This window comes from Talpa occidentalis, unplaced genomic scaffold (assembly GCF_014898055.3).
Source record: "Talpa occidentalis isolate TD23 unplaced genomic scaffold, MPIMG_talOcc4v2.1 talOcc4.16, whole genome shotgun sequence".
NCBI lineage: Eukaryota > Metazoa > Chordata > Mammalia > Eulipotyphla > Talpidae > Talpa > Talpa occidentalis.
The window spans coordinates 5,127,146-5,151,960 of record NW_023601653.1 but is presented as its reverse complement, the minus strand read 5'-3'; the positions used below and the strand labels follow the sequence as shown (position 1 = coordinate 5,151,960).

General features: G+C 55.7%; 1 protein-coding gene across 3 annotated transcripts; it reads left to right on the top strand.

Annotated features, from left to right (window-relative positions):
- Nucleotides 1-1,309: 1,309 nt before the first annotated feature.
- GTPBP1 (GTP binding protein 1) lies at nt 1,310-23,920 on the top strand. Of its 3 annotated transcripts, none has more exons than XM_037513553.2 (12): nt 1,310-1,516; nt 4,032-4,143; nt 10,386-10,566; nt 11,102-11,450; nt 14,419-14,542; nt 15,353-15,467; nt 16,781-16,925; nt 17,052-17,234; nt 17,967-18,102; nt 18,618-18,796; nt 20,596-20,796; nt 21,482-23,920. In XM_037513553.2, exons 1-12 carry the CDS (start codon nt 1,325-1,327, stop codon nt 21,572-21,574), a joined length of 2,010 nt encoding a protein of 669 aa, XP_037369450.1. In that variant the 5' UTR covers nt 1,310-1,324; the 3' UTR covers nt 21,575-23,920. The 3 variants fall into 3 exon arrangements, with proteins under 3 accessions (XP_037369450.1, XP_037369451.1, XP_054552009.1); XM_037513554.2 differs by lacking the exon at nt 1,310-1,516 and adding an exon at nt 2,041-2,122 and having other exon boundaries at nt 21,482-23,919; XM_054696034.1 differs by lacking the exon at nt 1,310-1,516 and adding an exon at nt 2,049-2,068 and having other exon boundaries at nt 21,482-23,919.
- The last annotated feature ends 895 nt before the right edge of the window (nt 23,921-24,815 follow it).

Genomic DNA, 24,815 nt, shown 5'->3' with positions numbered 1-24,815 from the left:
GGGGAGGCTGACCGTGGTAGCCATTCCTTGATCTGTGCTTTGATTTTGCTCTTTTGTCCCAGCTTTTTGGGATCTGCTTCAGAACCTGCCAGAATGTGCTTTACTTATGACTAGCTTTCAGGCCTCAGCGGCCCTGCTTCAGGCCAACCCTGTTTGGTTGGGCTTTTACCCACAATGGGATGGATAATTTCGGGTGTTGTGTTCAGAATGTCCTTTCTTCCTCCCTCGGCACTCTAGTTCTGCTAAAGTTCTGTCATACTAAGAGTCTCCTTTGTGCGCATGGATGGCAGGGACCCTTTAGAGTGTGCGAGTTTAGGGGTCCCAGGGTCACTTGCTAACTACTTCATCAACCTCTTCATATTTTTGAAAGAAAAATTGAAGGAATTCAAGACACTAACTCTGGACTGAGGTGTTTTGGACTAGGGGCTTTCCGCAACTGAGGACACTGGAAGCATCACCCCCAGGACACGACCCTAACAGGCTCTAGATCTCGCCTCCACAACTCACAAATGAGGTGAGGTGCTCTGGCTTCTGTTTTAGCTGGTTGCTTCTTTTTTGTTCTTGTAATTACTCAGGAATACTGTGGAGGCCGTGAATGGCCAGTTCTGCCTCAGGTCAGCGTTTAGTTAATTTCCTTGCTCTGGCTGCTATAGTATTCCAGGCATCGATCCTACTACTAAAATTGCCTGGAGATTGCCAGCACGTGGGCACTCGGTCTTCCAGCGAGTGCATTGAGTCACCAAGCGGAGTGGGAGGAGCCTTGCGCAGTTTACTATCTTCGTGGGCGGGCGCCGGGGGCGCGCGGGACCCATCTGACGACCAGATTGGCCCTCGCCCCTGTCTGTCATCGGAGGGCTCTCCCGCCGATTGTTTTGCGGTACGATTTGGAAGCCGAGCACCGCCTCTGGAAACAAGGAGAGGGCGGGGCGGCGAGGGTAAACGTTGGAAGCCGCTTCTCATTGGATGGCCGCTGCGTCAGTCATGCCCTGCGCGACTGCGGTTGGCGGGAAGGCCCCGGCAGGTAGCTTGGCCGCGGTGCTGCCCCTCCCGAGCCGCGATCGAGGCGCGTGACGTTTCAGGCATTTGTTGTTGGGGTTTGAGCCTCATTAATTATTCATTAGGTACTTGAAAGGGCCGCAGCGATTGGTGGCCGAGAGGCCTGGTCGATTGTTTCTTAGCAGGAGATACGCGTCACCCGCTGCGCGACTGGAGGAGTTTCGTATAAATTATTCCGACGAGCGGCGGGGCGGGGCCGTGCATAGATTAGGCAAATGAGCCGGGGAGGGAGGGGAGGCCGGCTACGAATTAGCCTAAGTTATTAAAGATGGCGGCGGAGCGGAGTCGCTCCCCGATGGAGTCGCCGGTCCCGGCCTCGATGTTCGCCCCCGAGCCCACCTCCCCCGGGGCGGCCAGGGCTGCGGCGGCCGCCGCCCGGCTCCACGGCGGCTTCGACTCGGACTGCAGCGAGGACGGCGAGGCGCTCAACGGCGAGCCGGAGCTGGACCTCACGAGCAAGGTAGGCCCGGGCGCCGGTGGCCGCGCCGAGGGGACCGGGCTCCGGGGGGACGGGCGGCGGGGCCGGCCGTCTCCCGGGCGACGGCGGGCGGGAGGCGCGGAGACCGCCCCCGGCGTGCGTGCGGGGCGCGTGGGGACGGGGAGAGGGGCGCCCCCGCACCGCCCTCCCCCGGCGGCGCGACCCGGCCGCCGCCTCCCGCCGCCTCCCGCCGCGGCCGTGCCCGGCTCCGCCACGTGGAACGGGGGCGCCCGCGGCTGCCGCTCCGCGCCGCGACCCCCGCGCCCCCGCCCGGGCCCGCGGCCGGGTCGGGTCGGGTCGGGTGGCGGGCTGCGGAGGCGCGGGCCGCGCTCTTCCTGCCGTCGGGGAGGGAAACAGAAAGTGGCCAAGTCGGGGCCGAGGCGGGCGGAGGGATGTCACCGAACCCGCCCGAAAGCAAACTGGAAAATGGACCTGACCCAGGATCCCGCCGCCCTGGCCGCCCTGGCCGTGGCGCCTCGCCGCGTATGAATGGAATAACGAAGGGCGTTTTCGATCACGGCTTCTGGGCTCTTGGTAGGCAGAAATGAAGGGCTGGCTCGCTTTCTGCTCGGGGTGAGAGGTGAAAAAGTAAGTATGAGATGGGACTGGCGTTTTGAAGGTGCTGATCGTGGCTAAAGGAGAGAATGCCAGTTTGGGAGTCAGACGGGGCGGGCTCCCTTTCCTGCCCTGCCCTAGGAAAGGCCCTGTGACCTTGGGAAAGTTTCTTAACCTCTCAGTTTTCCAACTACATCACCTTTCAAGTACGGATGCGATGCGCCACACTAATGAGCGCTGCATATCACACACCTAGCATAGTGCCCGATGCACACAACCCGCTCTGATAATGCCCTGTGCAGATTAGATAACAGCCAGTGGGAGACGGCACTCCTCCTGCCTGTGTGGGATCCTTACAGATGTTTATCAGACTTTGAAAAAGATCGTGACTTGCTCGTAGTCTGTAATAGCAAAATTGTGTGAAATCTGGCCCAAACCAGAGAGAACTTCCCCTCAACACAAGCAACCAAGTTTCAGCTTCTCTCTCTCCCTCTAGTCTCAGCTGAGCACTTGGAAGACAGCACTCTGGCTCCGCACAGTGGTCCTCTCTGGGGGGCCTCGTGCCATAATGATGATGGCCAAGCTCAGAGAGAGGGACGGTCAGGGGAAATGTGAGGCAATAAGATACAACGCCGAAGATCCAGGCAGCACCCAGGTTACAAGCACAAACTCTGATGAGTCAATGCAGGAAATTGTAAGAGATACCCTTGACTCAAAAGCAGACAAGCTGGGTGTCAACTCATGGTCCAGGTGCTGAAGAAACCTGAAGACACGGTGGGAAATTGCAGGGCAGTGTTGCAAAGAGAGGAGTGCCTTCTTTTCCGGACTGACTTTATTTAATGTTCCGGGGTAGGAAGTGTGAACTTCATCACTGCAGAATGGCAGGCCTCCCCACTATTTCACAGTTGGGAAGCTTATGTATATAAATATTGATGGTATTGAAAAGAAACACTGAGAATGTGGCGGAAGAGTGGGGAGGGGTTGAACAGATTGACTGCTGAGGAAAAGAATAGCAATTCTTAAATTTATACGCTTGCTACAATGAAATGTGGAGACCCAAGGCTCGGGAGAGCTCCCGAAGGGACAAACTACTAGTGGCTAGTTTAATCCAAGAAGGTTTTTGTTGGTATGATTGGGTGGAGAAAACTAATTACCACTTACTCAGCTGTGGACTAGATGCTTTGTATGTTATCTTATTTGGTCTTTACAGTGGCCTTGCGATGCAGGTCCATTTTGTAGATTGAAAAACTGAGACTCAGAGAGGTTAATTTCTTTGTCCAAGGTCACACATGAGTGGTTGGGATCTGATACTCCTACTGGTAAATGGACCCCAAATAAGTGGTGGATACTTTAATGTTATTGGCAGAAATTCACAAAGTGGTGGTGCTAATGCCCACCTTGGTGGTTACGGTGATTTCTCAAAGAAGATGCAACATGCAGCAGATTTTACTGCTGATTCCAAAATAATTGAGATAGCCAAGGCAAGATGGCACAGAATTCTTTTGTGATCACAGGAACCATTGGCCTTGGGGTGGAGGGCATGGCAGTACAGGAGGTCTCTGTCCCGTGACTTTCCAGAAGTTGCAGGTAAAAGCCGCGTGTGGATGTGAAGCTGCTCCTCGATTTCTATCCACAATCCAGAGTCTCAGTCACTGTGGCTCCTGCCCCTCCTGGTGAGCCACTGGAGACGGTTGTGCAACACCCTCTTTTTCAGTGGGTTGTGGTTCAGACATACTCCTTTTAGTAGATCCCATAACTCATGAAAGGCCTTAGGCGCAGAGGCTGTTCAAGGAGAGGCAGCAAGGCTGTGTGGGGCCTGCAGAGTTATTTTAGGATAGGGGTCTGTGGGGTTCCGTAGGGTCTTTGGTCAGGCTATTGATCTGTTTTGGCTCTGGTGCTCTTCTAGAAAGTGTGGTCCTAAGGCTGTTGGTTTCTCTTCTAGCTGGTTCTAGTGAGCCCTACATCAGAGCAGTATGACAGCCTACTTCGGCAGATGTGGGAGAGGATGGACGAGGGATGCGGAGAGACCATTTATGTCATTGGGCAGGGATCAGGTGAGCATAGTTTTCCTTTCACTTTATTTTTAAAAATGATTTAGAGCACATTTTCCCCTCTGTTATCAGATTTTCCTTTCATGTGTCTGCCTCGCAGTAATTCCTTAGTGTCCACAGAACTGGTTGGGAGGATGTAAAGGTACAAGGTGATGATGATAATCCTTACCTTAGTGATCTTAATATGCTTGCCCTTAAAGCTTCACTTTCCAAGCCCTTTTACAGGTGCTTCCTTCCTACCTTCTGCACTCTCCATTTGCATAAAGGGAAGTCAGACTCAAAGCCAGGAAACTTCTTGTTTGAGGTAATAGAGCAAGACACCACCCTGGCTCCAGTGAACCTGTCCCCGGCAGCTGCAGGTCTTCCCCTTCAAGCCCGGTTTACAGATCCCATTGCTACTTATCTGCTGCTTAGCAGAGAACCCCCGTGATTCTTCTTCATGTCAGCAGGAAAGGGACACCCAGAATGCCTCTCTCAGCTGATCTCCCTGGCCCCAGAGCACACTGACCATTCAGTGTGGCTAGCTGTGATAACACAGCTCCCTCTCCCTGTGAGACACGTAGGCTTATTACCATTCTGGCAATTGGATATTGTTCCTAACATGCTTATCTTGTGCCAGCGCCCACTGGGTTGGAGGAAGGTAGCCCTGGCCCAAGACAGAATCCCAGGTTATAGCTTGGACATTTTTCCCCCTAGTTTTCACTCTCAAAACAAGGCCTACTTACCATCATCTTCATCGAGGTCTTTGCTGAAATGACAGCTGGGCTTGTTAACAGTTAGGAATGTGGTCTGTACCAGAACCCACATTTGCCATCTTTGGAGGAAGCCCAGCATGGGGGGCCTCAATGCAGGCGCTCAAGGACCACTTCTCTTTGCTAAACTTAGGCTTTGTAAGGTCGCTGATATATTCTTCTGTGGTCTGAGTTTTAGTGGAGACAATCTCTAAGCCATTCTTTCATTATTTGACAAATACATACTGAAGTAACTTCTAAGGAGTTGATACTGTTGCAAAGCACTTTTGGATATTTAATATCTGGTCTCTTTTCCAAGAAGGCAAGTTGACATACATAAATACCTCCAGTAGAAAGAAATATCTGGAAATGCCTGAGGCTAGGAAGAAGAGTTTGATCTCCAGATACTTCTGTGTCTTCCTTTGACATGTCTCTCATATCTGTCCTTTCCTTTCTGTTTTTACTGCTACCTCCCCTGTTTTGGGTCTTATCACCTAAAAGAAGGAATGGCCAGAGAGATAGGCAAAGCAAGAGGTTATTTGTCAAGAAAGAAAGGGAGTTAGTCAGCGCTGGCAGCTGCCACAGAGACACCAAGGAACGCCAGGTTCAGAACTGCCATTCCGTTTGGTGACTGGGTCACCGGTGGCTTTAAGGAAAGCTGCTGTGTCAGGTGCACACCTGGCCTTCTGTAAGAGGGTGGGCCACTCAAAGATCACTTCATGCTTGTGGAATTTAAGAAAGCACTTCTAAATAGTTTTTGACAAGTGTTGGGACTGTTTTTCAAAGACCTAGATTCTTAAGACCCCCATCTGCCCTCCTATTATGCAATATGGCCTTTAAGTGAGTTTTGTCATGCAATTTACAACCAGTTGACCCTGCAGGGCCAAGTAGACGTCAGACATTAATTAACACGTCTGCACACCTAGGCATTACCCTCGCGTATACCAATTGAATGCTATTAGACTCAGGTGACTCCTTCCTGCTGGAATTTTTCAGAGGTAGAAAGAGAACATAACTAGTTAAACAAGTTGAACATCAAACAGAAGACTAAACCAGATGGAAGGCCCCGGGGCGGGGGGCAGCTTCCTCACTGACTTCCTGTCTGTGCTTGTGCTTCGCCTCTGTTTGTCCTTCCTTCATCTGTAAAATGGGGGTAATGACGTCCTTCCCACCCTCCCGCAGAGACGTTGGCGTGGATAAGTCAGGCTAGGAAGAACCAGAGTACACATTCTTAGGCTGACCTTTCAACAGGAGCTACCCCGGCTTAGTTGTTGGTCTAGGCCTGGACACTGGCAGGTCTGAGTTCGCCTGTTGCCTCTTTCCTTGTCTGAACTGGGGACAGTGACAGCGCCTACCCCATGGCGTGTCTGTGAAGATTGGCGCTTGGACAGTGGCTCCTTGCTGAAGATGTTGACTAGTAGTTGCAGAGGCAATTTTTTATGAGTTTCAGGTTTCTTGCAAAAAGAAACTTGTTTATTCCACAGATACTAAGTTGTGGCTTTCTTTCCTTTTTTTTTTTTAAACATTTGAAAGGACATCGACATTAGGTCAAGGAGAAAGAAGAGTGGTGCCTACATAAACACGGGTGACAAGGGGCAGCTTTGCCTCAGTGATGGCCTCTAAGAGTCAGGCCCTGTGTTAAAAGTTCTGGGGCACACAGAAGGAGCTTTTTTAAAAAAAAAAAAAAAAAAAAAAAGATTTATTTATTTATGCATACAAGACTGGGGTACAGGCCAGAGGTGCGGGGGGGTGGGGGGGGATTCACCAGAGACAGAGCAGGGAACAGAACAGGCAGACTGACTGAAGTACTCTGCTGAGGGAAGCAGTGGGTGAGACAGGAGAGGTCTGCTGCACCATGTGGGTTGCTCCCTGGCTGGGGATTGAACTCATGCTGCAGTAGCTGCAGATAGCTTCATAGGTTGCTTCTTAACCTCTTGCACCATCACGGAGGCCCCACAGAAGGAGCTTTGAGTGTTTGTAGAGGTGACAGGAAAGGCTTCCGAGCAGAAGTGTCCCCTGAATTGATTCTAATGGGTTACAGGGAGTTTTCCAGGTAAACAGAGGCAGGGGAGACCACATGCACAAAGGCATTGGTGATGGGAGGGTCCCTGGTCGAGCAGGAGTGACTCTGTAAAGTGGTGTGCAGAGCACAGGATGGGGAGCGCCAGGAGGCAGGACGATGGACATGTCAGCAGGGCCCACATCCTGAGGGTCTTTGATTGTCATACCAAAGAGTTTAGACTTTTATCCTAAAAGTTCCTGAGCCTTTGCCTCATGGTGGCTGGGAGAGTGCACATGGGGTCAGTCTCATTAGGTCGGGGGTGGGGGGCTTGGACCTTTGCAGCTTTTATCCTGGGCCTTTTCTTCAGCACACTCTCACCAGCTCTCCTGCGCCTGATTCCAGAGCTCAGCTGGCTGTGCATTTAGAAGCCCCTCAACCCAAATGGTCCCCCCTTTTTTTTAAAGATTTATTTATTCATTTACACTAGATCCGGGGTACAGGCCAGATGCGCGGGGGGGTGAAAGGATTCACCAGAGACAGAGTGGGGAACAGAACAGGCAGACTGATGAAATACACTGCTGAGGGGAGCAGCAGGCGCGACGGGAGAGGTCTGCTGTGCCATGTGGGACCCTCACCGGCTGGCCGGGATTGAACCAGTGCTGCAGAGGCTGCAGACAGCTTCACAGTGCATTGCCCAACCGCCACCAGGGGAGGCCCAAATGGTCCCTTTTTGCATTGTACAAATGCTCGAGGACTTGATGTGTGAAAGACACCCCTCATGGGGCGGCCAGAGAGTGCTTGACAGGTGGTCTCTGTCCTGGAGATGTTCGTGTGTCATGAGAGCAGATATGAGCGAGCCAAAGACACCGACCGCTCTCCAAGGTAGGATGTGGCACGTGGCGTCGAGCAGAACGGCCAAGCTCACCGGGTGGAGGTGCTCTGATGGGCCCTGTGGGTAGGTGTCTCCTGAGCAGGGGTGGAGAGCTGGGAAGTACAGGCATGTGAGGATGTGGTGACTGGGCCACTTGTACCGGGACAGAACTTCAGGGGAGAGTAGGGAGCAGGTATAGAGTAAATGGGAGAACTGGAGCTGAACAGCCTGGGCCTGGCCTGGACTCAGAAGTGACATCAGAGCTTGCTGGTTTAGGCATTTCCACTTGTGTGTCTGTGCAGGAGTGGATGAAGGGATAGAGACAGGAGATGCTAAGGCCAGTGAGGGGTTTGTTGTGGCGCTTTTGGCAGAATAAGGGTCTGAGTCAGGCCAGTGGCAGTGGGTTGGCAGAAAGAGGAAAGAAGGGCAGCTATAAAGCTAGCATCAGCAGGAGTGGCATGATGACTGGCAGGGTGGCGTTGGCATCTGAAAGGAGGAACACCAGAGTGGGACCTGGTCCGACTCGGGCCCTGGCTGCAAGAGAAGGCTCAGCTGGAGACTCAGAAGGCCGGCCAGTACAGCCCCTCGGCTCCCTCCCAGCTACAGGGCCCTGGTTTCTGTTTAGTCCGGAACCATGTTGTCTAGCTCAGAGGGAGGCGGCGAGGAACTCTGGTGCTTTACTAACGGTGCTAGTTTGGTGCTGTGGTTTCTAGAGGGTGGGTGGTTGAGCCTGGACATCAGGCTTCTAGGAGTTATATCATCCAGGCAATTGGAAATTCAATCTGGAACTCTGGGAAGAGGGTCATTTTAGAAAATGAATGTTGCGTGTGTGTGTTTAAAGATTTATTTTATTTATGCATACAAGAGCTGAGGTGTAGACCAGAGGTGGGGTGGGGAGTGAGAGGATTCACCAGAGACAGAGTGGGGAACAGAACAGGCGGATCGCCTGAAATACACTGCCGAGGGGAGCAGCAAGCAAGACAGGAGAGGTCTGCTGCGCCATGTGGGTCACATCCCTGGCCAGGGATCGAACTCGTGCTGCAGTGGCTGCAGATGACTTCGTAGTGCTGTGCCATCAGGGAAGCCCTGGAAAATAAATGTCTTTTGCACTTTTCAGAGTGACACTTGAAGTATTGGGTGAGATGGCTAAGGGGATGTCCAGAGCATAGAGACGAGCATGCTGGCTGACCACTGGGCAGGCTGGCCTTTAGGGGCTGGAGTAGGAAGAGTAGGAAGAGGCAGCTGAGGGGACCACAGGAACCAGAGGGCAGGGAGGTGAATGGAGAGAATAGGGAAGTTGGGTGGGAGGGAGGTGCTTCAAGAAGCTGGGAAGGGTGGCCAGTGGTGGCATGGGAGGGCATAGATAGAGTGGGTAGATGGCTGCCGGTGACTCAGAAACTAGCTTCTCCTGGTGTCTGCAGATTCAGCAGGTCATGAGGAAAAACAGTCATTGAGAGATGCTGGAAGGGGCAGAGCCCAGCTCATGAGCAGGGGCTCAGGACGGGGTGGGTTTCCCTTTAGTAGTTCAGGAATGACTTGAATTCGGTTGGAAGGGGAGGAGGAGAAAGCTCTGCCAGGTCTTCGGGAGGCACTCAAAGAGAAAAGGCTGGGCACACATTGGGGGCTCAGCCCAGGGAGTGTGGGGTGTTTCTCTGAGGCAGGAGGCTGGAGGGAAGGTGGAGTCGTTAGTGTGGGAACTGACACCGGGCAGGATCTGAGGCACGTTGGCACTCAGGAAACGAGCAGCCAGTCGGCGCATCCTTCTGTCTGACTCCCTTGCACATCCTGAGGTCGAACTCATATTTTCCAGCTCTGGCTGGACATGTCGCCTGAACCGCCTCAGTTAAAGATCTGCCTCTGGAGCCATTCTTAAATCCTCTCCCCACTGGCCTTTGTCGCATCCCCTCCTCCTCCCTTGCCGGGATCGGTCGGGCTGCTTCCCGATGGCTCCCCCTTGCTGGCCCCGCATTTCCTCACTGTGGCCCAGGAGATCTTTCTCCCCACAGGGACTGATCCTGTCGCTGCCCTGCCCACCCCCAGGCTTCCCCTCGCCCGGCACGGGCTGTGTTGGTAGCTGCCAGCTGCTGCTTCACTGCTTCTGCCTCTCCTGTGGTCTCCCGCCGCTCGCCGCCCTGCTGCAAACCGTGGCCCCTCGGTGCCGTGCTCCGTGCTCTGCTCCTCTGCCGGGATGTCTTTCCTCCTCTCTCTGCAGCCCCATTTTTCGCCCTTGGGGTCAGCCTCCTGCAAAGCCGTCCTCAGCTTGCCAAGCAGTGCTGGTGGCTCACGCTTTACGTTCTCTTTGTGCTGTTCTGTAGTGCAGCACGCAAGCCATGCTGCCGGTAATTAATTTCCTGTCTGTCTCTCCCGCTGGGCTGTGAGATCGCTAAGGGCACCTGTATTCCCAGGACTCGGCGTGAGGCTTAGCATAAAACCTAGGAGAGCCCCAGTGATTACTGAAGAATGAATTAATGAATGCCCTGCTTAATGGGCAAGCCCTTGGCACTAGTTAAACTCTTGTGCCCAGGGTTCTGGAGTGTCAGGTGGCGGGAACCATGGTTTCCCCGATGCCCACGTGGGGCCTTCGGTGGCGTGGTGGACTGGCGGGCTTGTCGGCAGGCTGATGTTTGGGCTCTTTCCCCAGATGGGACTGAGTATGGGCTGAGTGAAGCTGACATGGAGGCGTCCTACGCCACAGTGAAGAGCATGGCGGAGCAGATTGAGGCCGACGTCATCCTCCTGCGGGAGCGGCAAGAAGCGGGTGGCCGTGTGCGCGACTACCTGGTCCGGAAACGAGTAGGCGACAATGACTTCCTGGAGGTCAGGTAAAGCCTCAGGACAGCTCATGGGCCCCTGCAGCAGGACCTTGAGCTCTCGGGCCTCACCAGGAAGGGTGATGGAGTCCTTGGCCTTGGTGTGATAGCGTCACCCCTTCCACTGCTCTCCCTTACTGAGGCCCGGAGGAGCCTGGAGACACAATGGCGCCATTCTCTGTTTCTGTATCTCCTCATCCCTAAATATTTCCTTTTGGGAAGCACGGGAGTGAGGCCAGCCATGCATTCTCTGGCCATGTGTGGGCCTGTTTGCTTTCCCATCAGCCTGTGAGGCTGGGAACGAGGGTCATGGAAACGGGCATCTTGGCAGCTCCTTTGCCTAGAGAGGCTCTGGGGAACGAGGGGAGCAAGCCGTCATGGTGGGAGCCCCATTCCACTCCCAGGGACAGCTCAGGGACATTCTCAATGTGCTCACCCGTGGGGAGGAACAGTGAGCTGGGGGGCGGGGGGCGCAGGTCCAACTGCTGGGATTCCCTCCGCTCACCCACTAACTCTCACACAAACATGTGGATTCATGTCCATGCAGGGTAGCGGTGGTGGGCAACGTGGACGCTGGCAAAAGCACGCTTCTGGGGGTCTTGACACACGGGGAGCTGGACAATGGCCGAGGCTTTGCCCGCCAGAAACTCTTCCGCCACAAACACGAGATCGAGTCCGGGCGCACCAGCAGCGTGGGCAACGACATTCTGGGCTTTGACAGCGAAGGCAACGTGGTGAACAAGCCAGACAGCCACGGGGGCAGCCTGGAGTGGACCAAGATCTGCGAGAAGTCCACTAAGGTGATCACCTTCATCGACTTGGCTGGCCATGAGAAGTACCTGAAGACCACGGTCTTCGGCATGACTGGCCACCTGCCTGACTTCTGCATGCTCATGGTGAGTGTGGTGCTGGGTGGTCATGGAACCAGGGCCTGTTGGCCTGGGGTGCCAGCTGAGTAAGGGTGGCAAGCTTTGCGGGGACGCCAAGTCCACTGAACCCTACAGTCGCCTCCAGGGGTGCCCTTTGACCTGTCCCCTGGGGTTGGTCAGGCGGGTCTCATTTAGGTAGACCCCCAGTGCATTTGCAAACCACTCTTATTTTTCACAGGGGCCTTGAGGCGGGTTCTTGGGGGCAGGCTTATGACCTTCAGAAATAAGGGAGTGAGTTACAATGAGGAGGTGATACCGCGCAGCACCCTCAGAGGGGAAACCTGGGGAGGAAGTGGTGGGGGGCCCAGACAGCAGTCACGGTGGGCCTGAGGGTCACGCTCTTCCGAAGCCCACAGGAGCTTGTCGAGTGGCTCCTCACGCCTGAAGATGGAGCAAGGTCTAGGGCCGCCCTGGCTCCGGGAGAGCTCAGTCTAGTGGGAACAGGTTTTTAAGCAGCTCCTTGGGTGGAGGAACTGAAGGGGAAGAGAGCAGAGACCGCCTGTGGAGCCTGTGGCTAAGCTTGCATTTGGTCCCGTTGCTCTTCCTCCCCGGACAGAGCGGGAGTCCGCGAGGCCCTCGACCTTGACACAGCTTCACAGAAAGAACAGCAGGCAAGCACGTGTTCCTTTGGCAAGTCCTTCTCGGCGCTCTTCCCCTCTCCCCACTTCTCCTGGCTGTCTGTGTTAATGAGTGTCGTAAACACAAGCATCTGTTCAGAGCAAACTCGATCAAGTTGCCCCACAAACAGGTTCGCGGGCAGATTCTCCCCAAGCTGGAGAGTAAAGAGAGAAGGCACACAGGCGGGAGCGCTTGTTGGCTCTGCCTTAGGCTCCGGGGGGCTCTGTGACCTGTCTCCCTGGCCCCTGAGCACTGCAGGGTGCAGGAAAGCTCCTCTGCCGGGGGGCGGGGGGGGGTGTTCAATGGGAGACCCAGCGGTCATGTTCAGGGACTTGTTAGAGCCAGTTTTTTGTTTTTTTTTTAAGATTTATTTGTTTATGCATACAAGAGCTGGGGTATAGGCCAGAGATGTGGGGGGTGAGAAGATTCACCAGAGACAGAGCGGGGAACAGAACAGGCAGACTGACTGAAATACACTGCTGAGGGGAGCAGTGGGCGAGACAGGAGAGGTCTGCCTCGCGATGTGGGTTGCTCCCTGGCCAACCGGGGATCGAACTCTTGCTAGAGAGGCTGCGGATAGCTTCATAGTTCAGTGCTTAACCCCTTGCGCCACCAGGGAGGCCCTAGAAGCCAGTTTAAATGAGCTTCTCGAATTGAACTGCAGTGAGCAAGGCCAGTTAATGAAAAGTTCTTCACCCCAGAGGAAATGTTATGTATTATTTGTGTTTAGGCCACCATCCAAGTATTGAAAATTTATGTAGAAAACAGTAAAATATTTTAATCTTCCGTGACAATCAATAGGCAACAGAGGGATGGAGCCTTCTCTTTGGGTTGGGAGAACAGCAGGGGCCGTGGCGGGGGCGGGCAGCAGCGGTGTGTCACTGTGGTCAGAGTGTGGTTTTGGTGGTGTGGGGACTCCCTGTGAGCTGTGAGGATCGAAGGGCATCCCCTGAAAGCTGGCTGCAGTATAGCGGTGCTGTGTAAACATGTGGCTGTTTTGCTTTCCACTTGCTTGGGTCGGTGAGCCTTTCCTAAGGCGTGGAAGGCGGAAAGGTGTCAGCTGCCCTGAAGTCTCCCTCCACCTGGACTTGGCTTTCTCCTGGAGGCAACCAGAATTTCCAGTTCTTAGGTACCTCCCCGAGATACTTTGTAATCACACCAGTGTGTGTACACAGGAGTGCTCCACACTTCCATGTGTACTGTTTTTTTTTTTTGTTTTGTTTTGTTTTTTATAATTCTTTTTTTTAATTCTTTTTTTTTTTTAATAGAGGCATGCTTTATTTATTTATTTATTTGTTTGTTTGTTTTATTTATACAAGCACTGGGTACAGTCAGAAGCGCGGGAGGGTGAGAGAATTCACCAGAGCCAGAGCGGGGAGCAGAACAGGCAGAAGGACCGAAGTACGCTGCTGAGGGGAGCAGCGGGCGGCAGGAGAGGTCTGCGCACCATGTGGGACCCTCCTCCGGTGGCTGGGGAGCAGCCGGGGATCGAACCGGCGCTGCAGAGGCTGCGTGCAGCTTTGCAACCCAGAGCTCAACCGCTGCGCCACCGGGGAGGCCCCCATGTGTACTGTTAACAATCATTAACATTGGGCCATATTTATTTGCACAGGCAATGGATACAGACATGTATATTTTTTGTATGATTGATTTTGGTTTTTAGTTTTTGGCTGAATCATTTGAAGCAGATTTTAGACAGTGTGACTCTTCACCCCAATGTTTCAGCTCAGCTCCTCAGAGTAGGAACTGCCTCCGCTTGTCCTGTGCCCAGGAAGATGGTCCGGCCTTCCCTGATAGCACCCAGTGCTAGTCTCTAAGCACTTCTGCTAGCTCAGCTGCTCCCCAGGAACCTCACGGTGACTCCCCTCCTCACTCTGGCAGCATGTGACAGCCACCTTGCTCTTCCCCCTTGCACACATAGCTTGGAGGTTGTCCCAGTCAGCAGACAAGAGCGTCCTCTTCAGTACCACGGAGTTCTCGTGCCTGCTGTGTGGAACCGGTCTTCGTGGTGATATTTAAAAACCTATCTGTATCTGTTATGGGTGGGGATAGTAACAGTAACAACAGCTGCCTTTGCTCCAAAGCCTAATTCCTGACAGGCTGCCTGGAGTTGTCTTCATTGTTTGCAAATCTCAGATTTTGATAAGGCGCATCTTTAAAATGGGGTGCAGAGCTGCCCACCCAGCTCCCCTCTCCGCGTGGGGCACCCACCTGCCCGTGTCCTGCTCTGGTGGAGGCCACGGTGCTCTTGGAGCCCCCGCGCCCACCAGCAGGCCCCTGTCTCCGTGACCTGACTGCTCTCTCTGTGTTGAGGCAGGTGGGCAGCAATGCTGGCATCGTGGGGATGACCAAGGAGCACCTGGGCTTGGCACTGGCGCTCAACGTGCCTGTCTTTGTGGTGGTCACCAAGATTGACATGTGTCCTGCCAACATCCTGCAAGGTGAGTGAAGCCTCCCGCCGCTCAAAGACTGGGGGGGACGGTCACCCACCTCTGCCCCATGCTGCACTGCTGCCGGGGCTGCGGTCCTGTCTTCGGCTTCCTCGTACCCAGACCTTGCCCTGAATCTCCACAAGGCGAGACTCTTCTCCCTTCCCTGTTCAGCCCTTGGCCTGAGCATCGCCTCGAATCACCTTCTGGTTTCAGATGCAGGGCCCTTGAGCTCCCTCGCTGGGCCCCTCTCTCCACATGGCCCTGGGCTTCACCCTCTCAGCTGGGGTTGTCTGGTGCCATTTGGGCAGAGGGTCTGGTTACCTTTTACCACCACAGGCTTCAGCACAGGGCTACAGGGCGAGGCTTTCCTGCATTTCTGCCTCATCTTTGGGGACGCTGGAAGATGTGGAGAGGCGTCCTTTGGAGGTGTCCTAAGGGCCTCTGCAGGTGGCTGGGTGTCCTAGAGGTCCTTTTGTCAGAGGAACTTTTTTCCAAGAAGCAGAGCCATCTGAGAAGAATCTTTTCCTTCTCATGGGCCCCAACACGCTTGCCGGGGTCAGATGTGCATCCTGATTTCTGGAGAAACCTGACAGATTTCAGACTTGTAACGTCAGCAAACAGTCCTCACCTGTGTGCTTTCTGTTCTAGTAGCATATCCTCACCCAAAGTTCTGCTCTTCCTTCCAATTTCTCTGGGTCTGGTGGCATTTGACACTGGTCCACATCTTGGTCCTGCTTGCATTGCTAATGAGCACCTTGCCCTGAAACCTGGCCAAAGAGAAGGCTGTATCCCCCTGATAGTGTCCGTTTCACCTTTAAGAAACACTGAAGCTGTTACAACGTCTGCTGAAGTCTCCAGGCTGCCGGAAGATCCCTGTGCTGGTGCAGAGCAAGGATGATGTGATTGTTACAGCCTCCAACTTCAGCTCTGAGAGGTGAGGGGCAGGCGCCCCGGCAGGGCAGCAGTGGGTAATATTCCTGGCAGGGACGTTAGGTCTTTTGGAAACCTCTACTCAGGACTGGGCTCAGCACGAGGTCCTTTGGGCCCGCGGTACCTCAGTGTCCTCCTCTGTGGCCCGGGTATGGTATTGCCTTCCCTGCAGGCTCCTGTGAGTGCTGGAGGGTGTGTGGGAAGCCCTTAGCGCTGTGCCCAGCTGTGTGTGATCAGTGCTCAGCCACTTTGGTAACTGTTGCTGCTTTTACACTGTTATTTCTCACAAGTGCTCTGATCACAGATCAGTTTTGGCACATACTGATTACTGTCTTTGATTCCATTAGTATTTTGGGGAGCTTTGTGCTGGACTCCTCACCAACACATTGAGGATTCAGTGTTCACTCAGGAATAATCCTGCTCCTCGGTCACAGATGCTGTCTGATAATCGTGCACTCTGTGAATTGCTGCATCCTGCAGACTCTAGGGGCTGCTCTGGGCTTGGTCTGGACTCTGGGACCCAGGGTGCCGCCTGGCCCTTGGGCCTGTGGCTCTGCCCTGGTGCTGTCTTCAGTACCACGTATTGTCCAGCAGAGGGGGTACATTGCAGCCAGCCATGTCAGATCCTTTTGTGGGTCTCTGTTCTACGCAGGTGAATTCCTGGATCTTAAAGTGTTTGATGAACACTGGGTAGGAGAGGTAGAGTCCATTGAGGTATCCGTGACAGGAAATCAAATGTAGTCACACAACTATGATGCAGAACTTCTCCAAGAGCAGCCCTGCGAGGCTTTCCTGGGGGACGCAGCCTTAGAGATAAGCTCTGTAGAAGGAAAGATTGTGGGAGTTGGAGGGATTCAGCAGGAAGATCAAACACACACGGGGGCAAAAAAGCACCAAGCTTGTAGCGGCAGGGATGGTTCCTTGGTCTGGCAGGAATGTGGGAATGTGGATGAAATAAGCCTGCAGAGACATTGGGCGGAGGGAACTGGGCTGTCATCTCTGCGGAGGAAAGGCGGTTAAATTGAAGCCAGCGTGAGTGCCCCAAATAGGGCAGTGGTGGAGGGACGGGGGATGGGGGGCAGATTTCAGGGACAAAACTGAGTCAAAGAGAACCCCTTTGGAGTGGTTTTCTCCTGGACACAACTCTGCCCAGGGGTTGTAGGGGGTGGGGGAGCAAAGTGGGGAGCCCTGGGGTGAGTGAGGTGGGGGGCCGCAGCAGCAGCAGCTCTTCGGAAGCCTCCTGCTGGTCTCACCCAGCGTCCAGCCCAGAGCTGGCGCCTGAGCTCCTGTCTTCCTTTCTCTCTGCCCTCCACTTAGGATGTGCCCGATATTCCAGATCTCCAACGTCACAGGCGAGAACCTGGATCTGCTGAAGATGTTCCTCAACCTCCTCTCGCCCCGCACCAGCTACCGGGAGGAAGAGCCTGCAGAGTTTCAGATCGACGATACCTACTCTGTGCCGGTGAGCGGCATCAGGGCACTGAGCAGGGTGCAGGGTTGGTGGGGCACTTCCTGCAGAGGTGTTGGGTGAGTCTGGCGGGGAGGGCCCGAGCTGGGATGGACTCACTGGCCCAGGGTTTCTCCACAGGGTGTGGGGACAGTGGTGTCAGGGACAACCCTGAGGGGCCTGATCAAGCTGAATGATACTCTGCTGCTGGGCCCAGATCCCCTGGGGAACTTCCTGTCCATTGCTGTCAAATCGATCCACCGCAAGCGCATGCCTGTCAAGGAGGTGCGGGGTGGCCAGACGGCCTCCTTCGCGCTGAAGAAGGTGAGTGCTGGTAATCCTGAAAGCCCTGGGCTCCCTTAGACCTGGTGCTGGGCCCATGCCAGTCCTCACAGCTGCTCTGCGAGGCAGGGACTTCTGACCTCACTTTTATAGATGGGGAAACTGAGGCTCAGAGAGCCCGGGGTGGGGGGACTTGTCCAGGAACACATAGCTAGTCAGTGCTAGAGCCAGGGCTGGACCCCAGCCTGCCTGCCCCTGAGGCGCTTGCCCCTGAGCAGGGTGCCTGAGCTCAGTGTGAGGTCAGATAGGCACCTCCCTGCTGAGCAGAGGGCCCTTCTCCATCGGGGCTCTGGGGTCCATGCCCAACTCTTCCCAGTCATCCTCTCTCCTGGGGGTTGGGGTGAATGCCGGCTCTGGGGCTCTTACCTTTCCCGCCAACCAAATTAAACAGCAAAGTAGGACAGCTTTTTTCATTCCCTGCAGCAGTCGCGTCACACCTGCCCTCTCCTTCACCTGCTGCTCGCCTTCCTGTGCCCTCTCGCCACCCACTTCATTCATCAGGCCCAGAGGAAATGCTGCTTCCTACATGAACCTTTCTTTACCCTCAAGGTCCCCAAGAGCAGTGTTGGGACTTCCCAGCTGCACTGTTCTCTCTCTGAGGTTCTTGGCAGTGAGGGGTCAAGGCCAAGTTGGACAGCCCCGTTCCTTCCAGCACCGGCAGGGCAATCAGAGGCGTTGCTCTCCCTGAGGTCTGGGGTTTCCTTTTGCTTTCAGATCAAGCGCTCGTCCATCCGGAAAGGCATGGTGATGGTTTCTCCACGCTTGAATCCCCAGGCATCCTGGGAGTTTGAGGCTGAGATTCTGGTCCTCCATCACCCCACTACCATCAGCCCACGCTACCAGGCCATGGGTAGGTGTCTAAGGGAGCTGCCTGCTGAGGAGGTCTGACTTCCCCTGAAGTATTCTGGTAACCCAGGCCCCCAAGGGTCAGCTTCAGCCAGGTGTCAGGTCTCTGTCCTGCCCAGCCATGCCATCCTCTCCCCTTCCCCCATGAGCTGCAGCGTTTATTTTAGCCCTGCAAACACTGAATACCCACTGTGTGCCGGACTCTGGATGCCCAGTCTGCCCTCACTCATCCCTTCAGCAAATTTCTGCTGAAAGCTGCTGTGTGCCTGCCTGAGACCAAGGCACTGGGAACAAAGATGAGAGGGCAGAGACCTGCTCCAGTTCAGAGCGGTCACTCAGTCCAGCAGAGTGCCTGTACTCGGCACTAGGCCTGGGGATCCAGGAGCAGGTGGTGTCTTAACTGGAGGGAAATGTGGGCGAGCGTGAGGCAGGAGATGAGACCTGCCAGCAGGCCTCTGGGTCACTTGGCTACTCGGCCGCAGGGGGTCGAGCCCATCCTGACCCCGACTCCCCTGGCAGTGCACTGTGGGAGCATCAGGCAGACGGCTACCATCCTGAGCATGGACAAGGACTGTCTGCGCACCGGGGACAAGGCCACTGTGCACTTCCGCTTCATCAAGACCCCCGAGTACCTGCACATAGACCAGCGGCTGGTGTTCCGGGAAGGCCGAACCAAAGCGGTGGGCACCATCACCAAGGTATGGCCCAGCAGACCCCCGCTGGCCCCCAGAGGCGCCAGGGCCACACCAGTTCTGGCCCGGGGAGGGACAGGCTCTATTACGGTCCATGTTGCATCGCGGCGCTCTGTTTCAGGGATACAGGTTCACACCGCTTCACAGGTCAGCACACACCGCCAGAACAGCCTCCACTGGGCCCCCACACTGGACATCTCCATTCTGCAGTCAGGCTTTAGGTGTTTGATTTGGTTTGGCTTTGTCTGTTCCTTTGCTGTGTTTCTTTATATCCACGTGAGTGAGGTTATTTGATATTTCTTTCTCCTCTGGCTGACTTAGCATGCTCTCTTCCAGTTCCATCCGTGTTGCTGCAGATGGAGAGCTCTCGTCTCCTTTGGTAACTGAATAGGGTTTAGTAGTGCAGTGCCGCGTCGTCCTGTTCCCTCTACTCAGCCATGCTGGGCGCTGAGGGGGTTCCGTCACTTGGCTGTTGTCATGGTGTGCAGTGAGCACAGCTGTGTAGATCTTTCCGAATCAGTGTTTTTGTGTACTTTAGCTCGATAACAGGAAGGTGATTGATTGCCAGATCATATGGTAGATCTCTTTTTCATATTTTGAGAAATATCCATACTGTTTTCCAGAGAGGCTGGACAGTTTACATTCCCACCAAGAATGTTCCAGGTTCCTTCTCCCCTCCACCCCCCCCAACATTTGAACCACAGTCTCCTATAAGAAGCCTGGGGCGGTGGCACCAGTCCCCAGCTTGGGAGCCTGGAGCAGCACTGAGGTGTGGCCCCCAGGCCTCTTCTCCACTCCCCCGAGAGGTGTCCCTGGGCTTTGGTAGCAACCATGGTAGAGAGAAGGGGGGATTATGGCGTGGTATTGTGTAGAGCCAGATGCTGGGCACGGCCTCGGCAGCCTGGCCTCAGCAGTAGGTCAGGTTGGAGTGAGAGCTGGCAGCCAGAAGCCTGGGCTGAAGCCCTTGGGGCTTGAGCTGTTTGTGTGTCCTAGAGCCTACCTTTTGCCCTCGATGGGCTTTGCCCATGGCCTTGGGTAAGGGCACTTAATGGGTCAGCTTGACCCCTGCTCTGTAGAGAAGGAAGTGGCCCCAGCCGGTGTGAGTTCTTGGACTCAGCCTCAGACTGGCCTTTCCCTTCCTCAGGCCCATCGTGGTGACCCTAGGGCTGCAATGTGCTTGTGAGGGGGGCTGAGTCGCATCCTTGAATCACCTGTTTGCCTCTGGGATGGGCTGAGAGCCTGGCAGCAGCTGCCAGCACACACTGTGGTGCCCTTGCCTTCCCCTGCATTGCTCGACAGTGAGTGGGGCGCCAGGGAAGGCTCAGCATCCGTCCCTCCTGGGCGGTAGCACTTGGGGTTTCTGATTGTCACCCTCCAAGTGCTTCTGGCAGCTGAGACTTTCAGCTATTCTATCCGAGACCTGAAAGTAAAGCTCGTTCAGGCTCTTGCAATGGGGCTGCCTGGGCCTAGGGCTGGATGTGCAGTTGATGGTCAGAAGAGAGCTTTGAGGTCAGCTTGTGAGCTCTGGGTGGGCTGGGCCCTGGCCTGTGTCCTGGGGCAAAGGGGATTGGCAGAGCTTCACAGATTGTCTTTAGGGAGAACAGTCAGGACAGGGAACAGGATGGGGCTGGGCTGAGACAGGTGAGGTGGCCGCCCTGAGACACCTCCACTGTCTGTCATGGCCCTCAGCCGTCGCTTCTGGTACCCAACCAGCCAGGCTGGCAGCGAGAAGTCCCTGGGGTTGGGGGGAATGGATGTCACCGCCTGCAACTGTAGCCTCATCCTTAACCCCTTGGTTCCTGCAGCTCCTCCAGACCACCAACAACTCCCCAATGAACTCCAAGCCCCAGCAGATTAAAATGCAGTCAACGAAAAAAGGCCCCCTGACCAAACGAGAGGACGGGGGACCCTCTGGAGGGCCAGCAGTCGGGGCACCCCCACCTGGTGATGAAGGCTGCTCTCTGGGGACCGCACAGCCAGCTGCGTCCAGCAGCCTCCAGCCACAGGTGAGCCTGCCGCCTGCTGCCCTGGGTCTGCCCCAGCGGTGCGCTAGCCAGGGCTTCGTGGTGGGTGGCTTGCAGGCTCATGGGGGGCCCAACCTGGGCCACATCTGCCAGTTCCCAGATGGAAGATGTTTCCTTGCCGCCAGCACTTTGTGTGAGCTCATTGTCTGTTAGGGTTTTTCAAGCTTGAAGATGTGGCCCACATAGAATCCATTTAGTGGGTCCTGACCATGACCAGCATTTGTTTTTAATGAAGTAGTGTAGAGAACTGTCAGCGTTTCCCCTCGATGGAAAGCCACATGTGTGAGAGCAGCCCCTGGGGGTCCTCGGGTGGCACCTCCCCTGGCGTGACACCTCCTGAGCAGAGGTGGCCTGGAGCCTGGTCCGGCGTGGCTCTCTCCTGGCAGGCCCCCACCTTGTCTCCTTCCCGTCGCTTCCTCCTGCTGAGCCCAAGGAAGCTCCACCTGGCTCTGTCCTTTCTAGCATCGAGCCTGTCCTCTGGCTCAGCTGTCCTGTCTCTCTGCCGTCAGCAGTGGCTGGCGTTGATCTCTGCTCTTTGTGCTTCTCTGGAGCTTCCTTGCGCCGTTAATGCATGACCGGTGCCTGCTCGCGCCTCTCCTGGCCGCCCTGCCACAGCCCTGCGCCCAATGGGCCACAGTTTCTCAAGCCCTTTCTTTCTCTCTTTCAGCCCAAGCCCAGCAGTGGGGGCCGGCGACGGGGGGGCCAGCGTCACAAGGTGAAGTCCCAAGGGGCCTGTGTGACTCCTGCCAGCGGCTGCTAGATCCCCCACCCCCCACGCCCATCCCCAAGGATCCTCGTCCTGGGGGCCATGCTCCACCAGATGGGCCAGCGCAGCTCTGATGCCACCCGCCTGCCCCCAGGTCACAGCCCACGCCTCCTCATTCCCCCACCCCCGTTTTCCAGGGGGGTTGTAATTTATAAGCTGAGGAAGGTGGCCAGACGTCCAGAGGACTGACCATCTCCCTCCCTCTTCCTGTCTTCTTCCTCACACACATTTTTGTACATCTGGATGGGCCCTTCGTTTTTATTCTTTGTATTATCTCTGTCTAGCGTGTCTGTGGGCGTGCGGGCAGGGTGCAGCAGTCGGCCTTGGCAGTCGCTCTCCTCACGCCACCGCCAGCCGTGTCTGGGAGAACCCCTCCGATTGTCAGGAGCTGAAGGCGCCTGCTTGCCTGTGCTCACTGCTCGGGCCCCTCCAGAGCCGGTCTCGGGGCTGGGGGCTTCCCGGTGTGAGGGTCTGCTGCCGCCGGGGCTGGAGCCCTCCCTCTGGGACTTAGGGGATTTTACAGGGCAGAGTGGTGGCTTCCCCTTTCTTCTCTCCCCCTACTTTTCCTCTGCCCCCAAAACAGGTAATGCCAAAAGCTCTTAAGTTGTAACCTATAGCTGTGTGGTAGGGATTGGTGATTGGATTGTAGGGCTCTGCCTGCCCCTAACTGACCCTTGGCATTGACCCAAAGACAGCGGACAGCTTTCCTTCCCTTGGAGACAATCCTGCGTGTGCCCAGCCCAGGAGCTGCCTCCTGCTTGGTCTTGGGCTCTGAATCTTGTCGGGCCTTGGGGCACTGGTGACCTAGGCTGGGGTTGGACTGCTGGCGTGGAGAAGGGGATCCATATTCACTAGCACTTCTATTGGTTGGGATGCATGGTGTTCCTCTGAGCTGACAAGGAGCCCACCACCCCACCCCAGTATGGCTGCTCCAGGAGCACCGCAGTCCATGGCCTGAGGCCCGGGATGGGAGTGTGGGGCTGACAGGTAGGGGGTAGTAAAGAAAAACTTTCAGGCCCAAGAGAGCATTAAAGCCTCTGGAAGAATCACTGCTGGGGATGCGGGTAGGGCTGCCCAGGCCAGAGACGGCCACATGGGCCTTAAACCAGCCTGGTCTGAGCTGTGGACTGAAGCCCTCAGTTTAGGGCGGGCTGATGGGTGAAGATGTGTTCTTTCTCTTGCCGGGGCAGATACCCAGCTGGCTGGGTCCTTCCTCAGCCTCGTCTTCCTCCTCTCTCCCTCCCGATCCTTCTCTTATGCCTCCAAACTACTGGTCACCCCTCCTCCCCACTATTTCTAGTTACCACTGACCGTGGTCATGGACCGACCGACCAGACCAGCACACAGAATAAAAGTTGGTTCAAGTTGATGGTGTCCTCTTCCCTGCCCAACCTCTCCCTCGGGCAGTCTCCAGTGCCCAGGCTCCCCCTCCAGCCGGGACGTGGGACGAGTGACCACGCTCCTCTGAACCTCAGTTCCTCTTTCGCAGCAGTGCACGAGGAGCAGCGAGAGCATGAGCGCCCATGTGTGGGACGTGGTCCCTTCGCTGTTCAGGCCTGTGCGGCTCCCAGGCCCACGGCCAAGGCCAGGGCGGGGGGCACGTGGCCCGACTTCTCTGCTCCCAGGTGCTGAGGTCAGCAGTTACCATCTGTGGGGCGCTGGTGTCCCTCCTTTTTTTCAGTTGAGGGAGCAGCTCAGAGAAGCACAGCTTCACCAGCAGGCTGGGCCGCAGCCACTCACGGTCAGAGGTCCTTTGTATCCTGGGGCCTCTGCCTTCTCCTATGACCACTGGCCATTGCCCTCTTGCTCTTTGGGCTTGATTACGGGGCCTCTGCCCTCTGGTGCCTCGGTGGCGGGAGGACTGCAGTCGCCACATCCTGCTCCGTCACCACGCCGCCCTGTTGTATTTCCACAGGACTGGGCCACGACAGCCCTCTTGGCAAGCGGAGACTTGTTTTAACTCTTTCCCCTCCAAGCATAGCCACCTTACATTTGGAAATGGCCCCCTGCCTGGCCTTTGCCCTCAGACACTCAGGAGGGGTCTGGGTGTCCTGCCACCAGGCCCACACCCACTGGCAGGGGCTGACTGAACAGTGTTTTGTCACCGTGGACGACCAGGTGCCCTGCCGGTCTCAGCCCCCAGCTCTCCACTTGGAACAAGACACCAGCCCTTTTGTAGTTGACTGAGAATAAAGTTGTTGATCGGATCATCTCTCGTGACAAATCCCGCTCGTCCTGCGTCTGGTACACGTGCCGTGTCTTCAGTTGGCCAGGACGGCTCTGCTGGCTTTGTGGCCTCCCTGGTGCGGAATAAGTTACAGGAATATGCAGTGGGCTGGGGTGGGGGGCATGTTTGATTGGGGTCAAATACCACGGGGAGGTGCTGAGGGGCCCACAGGACTTGGACAGAGGGAGGGGGGTGCACCGAGGCACTTGTCCTGACTTGTGGGATCAGCTCTGGGGACTTGTTTGCTGGGGCCCCTTGGGGAGTAGCCCTTTGTTGAAATGGTGCTAAATGCAGGGTGGGGAAGGGAAAGGACACCCGGCCAACGGGTGAGTGTGTGGCTCTATGCTGGGGGCTGGACTTGCACCCCACAGGTGCCCTCTCCTGTGGTGGTTCACCCCCAAACCTACCCTATCGCCTCTTCCTATTTCCTCAGCTGCAATAGGGCCAGCCCTGGACCAGATGCCAGAATGAGGCAGGCGGGGCCTGTCTTGCCCTGGCCCCTAGAGCAGCCCACTGGAGGCACCAAGTCTGGGGCGAGCCCTGTGAGGAGCCAGACTCTGCTCCCCTGAGCTGACAGATTCTGGCTCTTCAGGAGCCACCTCTTTTCAGGGACCTGTCCTGGCACAGGCACCTGGGTAAAGGTCCGACTCCACGGACGAGGCTCTCCACGAAGCAGACAGGTAATTTGGGCTAAGACCCATTCTGTGTTCCCAAGGGCAGGGACCAGTAAGAACACACACTTCTGTAATCCTGGGCATAATTTATTTTTTGCATAGGCATAAATTAGAATCTGGAGATAAAAAACTAAGGACCAACAGTGCAGCATTTGTGACAGGAGAGCGTGAAACAAAAGCTGGTTGTCTGGGGGCGGGGGTGGGAGGATGCTGGAGGGCCACCCGGCTGGCCTGGCCTTCATTGCAGCCCAGTCCTCACCGGGCCTTCTGGGCCAGCCCTCCCCTCCCTCCGGCCCCTCCCCCTGGCCAGAACCAGCCACATGGCTGGAACCTG

What these genes read in the sequence shown, in the direction of transcription:
- GTPBP1 (XM_037513553.2), top strand. Translation starts at nt 1,325, where the DNA reads ATGGCGGCGGAGCGGAGTCGCTCCCCGATGGAGTCGCCGGTCCCGGCC. An exon ending in TCCAACTTCAGCTCTGAGAG is followed by an intron (nt 15,468 to 16,780) that starts GTGAGGGGCAGG and finishes CCCTCCACTTAG; the next exon opens with GATGTGCCCGATATTCCAGA. An exon ending in ACGATACCTACTCTGTGCCG is followed by an intron (nt 16,926 to 17,051) that starts GTGAGCGGCATC and finishes GTTTCTCCACAG; the next exon opens with GGTGTGGGGACAGTGGTGTC.